The 9497-nt window shown below is 36.6% G+C and overlaps 1 protein-coding gene across 2 annotated transcripts in view; it reads right to left on the bottom strand.

The window, feature by feature from the left end:
• Positions 1 to 3193: 3193 nt before the first annotated feature.
• CACNA2D1 (calcium voltage-gated channel auxiliary subunit alpha2delta 1) overlaps positions 3194 to 9497 on the bottom strand; it is a 365213-nt gene continuing 358909 nt past the window's right edge. For both annotated transcript variants that reach the window (XM_059471496.1, XM_059471497.1), the window contains one exon: positions 3194 to 7771. In XM_059471496.1, the coding sequence (XP_059327479.1) occupies positions 7655 to 7771 (117 nt within the window). In that variant the 3' untranslated portion in view covers positions 3194 to 7654. The remainder of the gene's footprint in view (positions 7772 to 9497) is intronic.

The raw sequence follows: 9497 nt of genomic DNA, 5'->3' as shown, positions 1-9497 counted from the left end.
TGGCCTTTAAAGCAGATGTGGGTCTGTATCATTCCCTGGGAGCTCTGAGCCTAGATTCACATCTGCCTTGTCTCAGGGGGAATTTCCTGAGCCCAGGCATTGAACTGGGTTGATACAGAAAAACAGAAGAGTAAAGTTTTGAATAAATATATCTCCATTATTTGGATTTTCTCTGGATCTTGCACCCTCATGCCCCAATTTTGACAGAAATGTGTGTATGCTAACTTCAGTAAGACTCCCAGTGGCTGGTCATTGGGATAATTCTCCCTACTCCATGTCTATATATCATGGATCTCCACGGTCCAGCCCAGGAACACAGACATCTAGTGCTCACCTAGTCCATCCCACTGCATAAAATTTAGCCCCAAGTTCTCAAAGTTTCCCTGCCTGTTATTTCCCTGACTGGTATTCCCAAAAGATATCACAAGCAAACCCTACCACTATACGGAGTCTTTTCTCTTATGTGCAGACTACAGACAAACAGGACAAACAGCTCCTGACTTCCAACCCACTTGAAGTTAGGTACTACAGTATCTTTTTAGGCAGAGGGGACCCCAAGCATCTGCAATTTTCTCTTAGAGCTAATTAATTCCTGCAGATTAATTAATTCCTTAAGATCCCAGAGTTTATATGTCAATCTGACTAACATGTATCATAATGTGCAATACTTGGACTCCCAAAATAGCTAACAAGAATAATAAAGAACAAGCTGGCAATAATAATACATGCTAACCAGACATACCAAAATATTGTGCTGTTAGTCAGTGTTCCAGGCATGTTAATTAACATTTCCATACTGTGTGTATTACAATGCTCAAAAAAATTATTTTTTAATAATCAAGCCACAGAACGGAGGCTGAGATCACAAGAGTCTGGGTCACAAGAAGAGTCTGGGTTAAATCCACAGAAGCTAAAATGGAAATTCTGAGTGAGATTTCATTTCCAAATCCACATGTTTTATTTTGTTTATGAAAGAACTAATTTGGTGGCTGAAGAAAATAATTGAAAGATTCTCTTGAAAAGGAAGAGTGAATACCACTGAAATCCTATATTTCATATTTGCTTCTCAAAACAGCTGTCAGAAACTAGCAGTGCTAAGAACACACTAAAAAAAAACCAAAAAAAAATTAATGCATGAAGTAGAACATGGAAATTTTGCTTAATATGTTAACTCTTCTCTTTGAAAAGGCATACAACTAAAATAGCACTAAAAAGTCTTTTTAAAGAATTCACTTTCCAATCATTAAGGCAGATGGTTAAAGCCAGTCTAAGTCTTGCAGCATGTGTAACCAGCTCCTAAACTCTGTTCACTCTTCAGTAACTCAAAAGCAATTGACAACAACAGCTAGGTGAGAGAAATCATAAACATGTTTATCACTTTCCTCAAAGGAAACACTGATTATCAAGTTCAAATACCTGTTCTACACAATATGGGCTGGAGATTTAGTCAAGGAAAGATTTATAACACACAAAGGAGAAAAAAGGTTAAAAACCCCAAAAGGAAAAGAGGGGCAGATATTCTCTTTAAAGGGAAGACTTCACTAAAAGGCATGTGGGTTTCTGAACAAGGTTTCAAAAGAAAAGGTCAGCTTCTGAGAATCTGATATTCTCAATCTGACAGAGAGAAATTATTAAATATTCAAAACAATTAGAAGAAATACAGTTAGAATGTAGATTTAGCCATTCTCCTGGAAGTCTCATTTTTCTTTCCTCTTCCCCCATATACATTTTGGAAAAAATATATTTGTATATTTCCAAATTATTGGAAAGAGAGACATTGTTCTCAATGTCTTAAGCAACAGAGAAAATGCTGTACCATTTAGGGTGGACATTTTTCAGTCAAGCATTACAAGGAGCAATGGACTAATAGATGTGACAATGAAGGCATTTTGTAATATTTTTGTTATATAATGTCTTGATTTCTGTAGATGGTTAGCAGCAATAGAGCTGCATTGGACAATGTGAAGTCATGTCTCAAAATAATTCAATATGACAGGCCAAGTGCATTCTGATTTGATTTGCACAAGGGATGAATATAGAATATCTCACTGCAGTGCAGCCATTCTCATATCAAACTGATGAGGTCAAAGATGCTTATAAGTTCCAGAAGTGTGGGGGAAAAACCTTGAAACCTTGTGTTGTCCAAGAGTGTCTTCTCCTTTACTTAATAACTCGTGCATTGTAATACAGCAATTAAACTAAACATGTACAAGAAAGGGATTTTGGGGATTTATTTATTTCTACATCTCAATGGCAGTCAGCCTACAGAAATCATGGAGGAGTGCATTCAGCATGTGGGGATAATCATGTAATTAGCAAGCAATGTTTAATCTAGTTGAGGCTGGTAATCTCTGGTTGTTGATGCACAGTGTCATGCACTGCCTTGTAGCATTTCCACATGGGTGATCTATTATTTTGCAGCACTAGAATCTGCATTTGATTTCTTATTCTCTTATCTACTCCTCAGGGATCCAGTAAATCCATCAGAATTTTACAACTGCCATTCTCTCTAGGCTGTGTCACACTCGCAGTCAAGGATTAAATTCAGGCTTCTAAAGCAGTTGCTGCTTGCAGCTTTCTGCCCTGCACTTCAGAGATTGCCAGTGCCCCTGCAGGAAGTCTGAAACCCAGCAAAGACCTCCTGGGCACCCCAAGCCTGTTTATTGAGGTACACACCTCCACTTTAATTATAGTCCTCAGCTAAGAACAGCAGCAGCAGTACAGAAACTGACTGGATTGTGACTCAGTTTTGGTCAGAGGTGGGGACAACAGCTTGGGCAGGACCCATCTGAGCCATCTGATTTTGCTCTGCTTCTCCACGTGAATGAACCCTTGGAATTCACCAGTGTTTATAAGTTAGCAAATGGCAACCCTTCCAAAAGCAATTGTTTCAGGACAACAGGGATACTTCAGCTGTCTCAGACTCTTAATTGACTGAGAGCTTTACAGACTCTCAGTTTTGGTTTTCTTTATCTATTCCAATTTTTTTTTTAATTTTCAGAGTCACAAATTAAACAGAAATGAAGGTTGCTGCGCATCCTTCTCTGAACCCCATGAAGACCTGTGTTGTCACTGTCTTCACTCTCCTCAGACAATTAAGTTTAACTACATGAAACACAGAGGTATTACATAGCAAATAATATAGGCTTATTTACATGTTTTTATTATACAGAATAAACAATAAAATAGTTGCTGATTTTAAATGATAAACTTTTATTCTGAATATACTGTTTTTGCACAATAATTAACACAACAGTTCTAGGATTATAAACTTTTTATAACATTATTGTACAAATTTTTACAAAAAAATTATTTTTTTTCCAGGCTTGTCAAGTTCCACAAAAGTGTCAAGAGAACACAAGAAAAGGGAGAAAGACCTGCTTGCCTTGTGAGAGCAACCAGGTCTTTTTTTGCAGAAACGCACACTGAGCATTTCAATAAAAATATCCCAGAAAGCATGATCCAGACATTCCATACAACACAAGAAGAGAAGACAGCTTTGTCAGATCACAATCGCAATTTCATGGCATCTGAACAAGACAGTATCCCTTTAGCCTCAGTGAAATATTTCTTCAAGATGATGTTTTTCTTTTAAACCATAAACAGGACAGATGCAAGTAGCTGGGAACAGGGTGAGGCTAACTTTTCAAAAGTCTTGAATTGTATTCAGATGCTTTGTTTTAATCTTTTTACAATAGTGTACAATGAGTATTAACAATATTAACATTGTGGTATGAACAAAATAATAATAAATGTGGCCTTTGTTAAAGGCTTGGATGTCTGATGAAGTTAGGGTAAAATTTATCCTAAGAAAGGAGTTATTAAGATTTCACCTTAGGTTGACATTCCAAAAACACTCAAGTGCATTGCAATGCCTTTTTGGCATTAATATATTTCTTAATAACCAGTGTGCTAGCATCTGAATTTTTGGATCAGTGGTACTGAGGTTGTGTTTTGGAATTAAGTCGTGCTAAGCATGTTTGTTATGTGTTAATGGGAAAAAAGGTTTTAATGTCTCTTCAGTGACAGCAAAAAGCTCTCAACCACAGCAAGTAACACTTGGGTTGCAAAGGTCACTTAAAAGGGATACTGCCTATTTGAAACCAGTAAGGCCAGGTTTTAAGTTAATAAAAGGAATATTGTAGGAAAACTTACAAATGGCAGCAACACTGTTGTTTTTGTCAAGTTAAGCAGTAAAGCCTCAAGCATTAGAAACATGAAAAAGATCATACTAAAGTCTTAAAGGTACAGGACCTAAAAATCTTGTCAATCAGACCTGCTATGTCATGTTAAAAACCTGTTACAAATATGGACCACGGTCAGTGTTTCGGCAGTAATGCTGGTTGTTTAAAAGAAAAAAAAGTAGAAAGAAACCTTTCATGTTAAGTCCTCAGATCATGTTCTGCACAGTACCATGCTGTAACAACTTTACTGGTGGTTACTTGTCAGATGTACAATACACTGCATGACTTTTGTGTGAACTGAACCAGTCCCAACTGTTCCCTTCATGCTACTAAAGGAGTTGAGCATCCATTGACAGAGCCTTGTATCTGACTTTAAAAACCACAGCTTTTTACAGTATATCATATCTTGAAATATTTTATTTTAAATTTTAGGCTCAAGCTTCTTCTTTCAAAGACAAGAGTAGATGACTATGATGCACTGTGAGAATAAGGATACTCTTCTGCATGAGAATTTAGTAATGCGAGTTATTTCTATCAGATTGGTATTGACATTTTGAGATAGCTGAAGTTCAGATTGCATTTTTGGTCTATGTTTTGAATTTTGCAGATACTGGAGTATTTAAAAAAAAAGTCTTGACAATCACTTGAATATACTATAATATATAATTTCAAAGTATTTAAAATACTACTTTCTAAAGTATTAATAAGATGGGAATCATATTGACTAAATGTTTATATACAACGTCATAATGTTAGCTGGAAGGCCAAATATTTATATAGAAACACATTTTTTCAGGTAATGTAGAGGGGCAAAGGTGAGGAACAAAGGACATTTCCCTCTTTGGATCTCCCAGGAGGGCTGTGTGTCTGTATGGCATGGGCTTCTCCCTCCTCTTGCACTGAGCACTCTAAGGGAAGTGGGATGAGAGCAAAAGCCACAGATGTTTCCTGTGGCAGCATGAATTTGTGCCATCTATCTTTCTTTCTTCCAACAAACTTCAATCAAATACTTATTGAGTCACTCTGAATATGGCCTACCAGCAAAGGCAAAGTGTTTTAAACAGTGCAACTTGTCCATGAAGGGTTTCTTTGGGAAGCTAAGTGAAAAATATAGAGAACTTATTATACTAACGTGAAATTAAAAGAGCACAACACAAACCAACAAATACTTAAAGTAACCTCAGAGTAAAAGCAGTGAGTGCAGTAATTATTGGCCTAATCCTAGAAAACTTGCTCCTCCCACAAAACAACAATTGACCACATTAGGAAAATCACTGGATGCAGTCTTGGCATTAGAAACACTCAAACCAATTTTTTATTAGGTGGTAATCGGTACTAGAGTGAACAGAACTACAGCACTAAGACTAGAAGGAAGAGCTCCAAGTTTATCTTCACCCTTATCATCAACATTAGCTCACCTTCCCTGAGGAGGACCTGAAGTCATCCAAAACATTTAATTGTACTTTTAACCCTATGACATTGCTAGGTATAATTTTTTTAAACCTAGATTTTATCACTGATCAAAAGGTCAGGATTTCTGTTTTTCACTCACCGTATCTCCAAACATGAGAAAATACACAGCTGGAGCCAAGGTACATGAAAAACAATGAACCAGCCATGAGTACAACTACAGTAGACATCTAATTGTTCAAGCCATGCCATGGCTTGGAGTAGCTTCTTCAGTTTTCATAGGATATTAATGCATGCCCAATCATTTTTTTAAGCTTTTGGCATGGTCAAAATTATATCAATCAATTGCCAGCATATACATACTGATGATTTGCATTTTTTTTTATTTTTAATGAGCTAGTGTATTGTGCCATATTAATATTTGCATATTGCAGTTGTTAGCAGAACTGTACAATACCAGCAGAGTTGCACATTCATTGGTTTAGCTGTCTTGCAATACTGTTTAGTTCTGAAAACTAGAAAAAAAAAGCGCAAATCATATTTTGCATCAACACTATGCTACACTGTAATATTGTAATTTACTGCACCAACCTGTATCACCAATGAGGTTGTATAAAAACAACTTCTAGAGTTATTATTCACAATCAAGTATCAATGTGCATACATATAGATTCAAGGCTCCCCATTTGTTTATATTTTTTCTAATCGCAGCAACCACGTAATTTTGCTGTTAAATACGCTATTTTCAATAATAAATAGCAACAGCATAAGTTTTAATATTATGGGTAGGTTCATATGAAGAAAACAAAGGGGGAACCTGATATGAACCTTAGAGAACATATACTTCCAAAAATAAATGTGTTAAATCTGATTTTTATATTCTTAAAATATCTGTACACAGGTTTTCATGAGATCACTATTCTGTAAAAAATCCACCTCAACCCTTTTGTTACAATAGCTATATTTACCCTATTTTCTCAGCTTTTTCATTGCACAGTATATTCAGAGCTCTGTTTCATAATATAATGTAATATGATTTGATTGCAACACATTGCAATGTTCAATTTCTCACACAATACAAGAATCACTCTGTTATCTTTTCAATGAACTATACTCTACCATCAAAGAAAACAAACTGAAAAACAATAACTTAGCATCATCATCATGCAAAATACCCCTGGAAACCAACATTCAAATATCACAAAGACATTTTTTATTCACAAGCATTTTTGTTTCAGCCTTTGAAGAATTTCTACTAGCTTTATATGTAACTGCATTGTGAAAAGGAGGTGAATATTACATTTAAATTAACATTTTTTTTCTGACAGAAGATTACACCAAGTTTAAGATGAAAATCACTTTTTTAGTTACACTCTCCAGTACCTTTGAATTTTGAAAAACAGTAGTTTTCTCCCTCTCCTCCTTTCTACATACAATATCAACCTACCAAAGCTTAGCTGGCTGTAGGATTCATTTTGGAAAATTAACCACTCATCATAAAGCATTCTAATCATGCTGAACTTCTGGTGAAGACTGGCCAATATTTTCATTTTACTCAACAAGTTTGGACAAAAGTGATGTTAAAAGCAGCCATTGTGGTGCTAGTAATTTATATTGGGGAGAACGTTTTCCTTTTTCCTTTTCTTTTTGGTTTTTAAACTATTCATGTAAAAGAATATAAATCTTCAAGATATCCAAAGCTTAAAAGAAACAAAAAACCATATACATCAGCTATTGTTAGGGGAGCCCTTTTACATGAAGTCATCAAGATTACAACAACAAACAAATGAATAAACAGAAGGTTTTAGCTTCCCCCAGTGGGGCAGGTACAGAAGTCAGTTTGGATGGCGTGGATGATGCAGCATTCACACACGGGTAAGGATCTGACACTCCAACATGCAGGCGTCGTGGCGCCCCGGTGAGTCCCACAACGCGCGGTGACCAGACGCGAGCGCGGCTCTTCTGCTGCTCTCCCAGTGGCTGACCCTTTCGGAAATGGAACTGAGGCTATCGTTTTGGCCAGGTCTCGGTTAAGTTATGCAGGTTTTGGTTTAGCAAGGTCATAACTGGCAGTGTCTGCTGCCAGATAACAGCCAGAGCAGGACCAACTGAATTGCTACCATAGACCACAGTGATGGACTCAGACCAGAGGCCCCACCGCAGTCAGCCGAATCCTCCTGCCGACAAGAAGAGAAGAAATCATTTATTATTAGTTACAGGGAAGCTGCTGTAGAGGTAACCTATAGCTTAGTTTTCAATATTTTGAACTAGAATTGAGGCATCATTTTTGATCTTATATGTGTTATTTTGCTAAAACAACAGTAAAATAATCCCTGGAAGTTCCCCTGATTTTTGGTACAAAGACTGGCGCTATTACTTTAACTATAAACATCGGAGGATTAAATACTTTCAAGGTTTACAGCACAAAGTTATGAACTAGATGGGATACTTACACCATCCATCAAGAAATGCTATGGAACATACCTGGGGGCCCCAGTAAACATCATCCATATTGCTTAAAATTGCATTCATTTTAAGATTCTGAGTATGACTTTATTGTGAGAAAAGACAGAAGAACAGATAACTTTTCAAGTTTAGAAAACAAACAGAAATATATGTTTATGACCATTTCATCAAATGATTGCACAATAAAATGAATATGGTCTGCAGGTGAAGATATGATCAAAGAGAATGAAAATCCTTTCTCTGCCTCTGGTGCTCTATTCAAGTACAACAAGGAAATTTTCCATTGCACTACTTGTACATGCTGGATGCAGTTTGAAGCTCTCTCTGATCTGCACTGCTGTCATGCATCAGTAACTATTCCTTATGCCACACAGCAGTCACACCACTCTTCCTCATTCCTCTCCAGCATTAATTGCTGATCTTTGATCTCTCTTTACTTATAATGGTTAATACCATTCACATTTTGGACCTATTCATTAGTCTGGCTGAAATACATTTGATACCTGTTCTGGAGCCTGTAACACCTTAAACCTTGTTTTTCAAGACTGATACAAACTCTGATTGGTACCTAAAACACCAGGAAAATTTTCCCCTCTCCACTTTGTCTGAGAAGTCTGAGATTCATGGGTAGCTCTAAAGGCTGAAAATATTTGGTCTTTCTCTTGTTTTCACAGTATTCTGCACCCATGGTATAAAAAGACACTTTCCATTTTCCAAAAGATTCCAGGCCTCCAAGGGCAAGAAAACAATGTAGGTGGAAAGGAATTTAGGTATGTTAGCAACTGGTGAAACTTCTTGAACAGAAGCAATATGTGCAGGGAAGGACAGACAACTGAATCTGAACAGTAACAAAGTGCATGCTGGCACAGAAATTAAAAAGTATATATATATATATATAACAAAAATCAGAGGAAAGCCAACAGGCAGGGAAAAACTGGTTCAGACTGACATGCCACTGAGGCATATACAATTAATATTTAATATACCCCAGACAAGGCTGGGGTGGGTCTGTGCGTGTGGGGGTGTGTGTGTGTCTATAAAAAGTAAAATCATGATAAATAAGAAAGAGTCATTAAACAAGCTTTAATTTATTAGCAAATTTCCTTAAGCAAATTTTGCATTCCTTAAGCAAAACTTCCCAGCTTTGTAAGAATAGCAACGCCGGACATCAAGTTTAATCAAATGGGCAAGAACAAGAAAGTACATAAAAATGGCAGATCCAATATAAACAGGAAATGGACAGGGGGGGATAAAGTGGTTCTTTGAAACCTCTTTGCAGAATACACTGAAATGATAATAGAAATTTTTTTACTAAATTAAAAACACAAAGCCAAATATGATGTTAGGACAACTCCTTCATAACAGAGGTGTAAAGACATAATTTGGGAATTGCAGGGCATAGGAAAGACCAATGAGTCCTTTATACCAGCTTTAATG

The sequence above is a fragment of the Ammospiza nelsoni genome, chromosome 5 (assembly GCF_027579445.1).
Source record: "Ammospiza nelsoni isolate bAmmNel1 chromosome 5, bAmmNel1.pri, whole genome shotgun sequence".
Taxonomy (NCBI): domain Eukaryota; kingdom Metazoa; phylum Chordata; class Aves; order Passeriformes; family Passerellidae; genus Ammospiza; species Ammospiza nelsoni.
The sequence above is the reverse complement of the archived record's forward strand: the minus strand, read 5'-3'. Positions and strand labels throughout refer to the sequence as shown.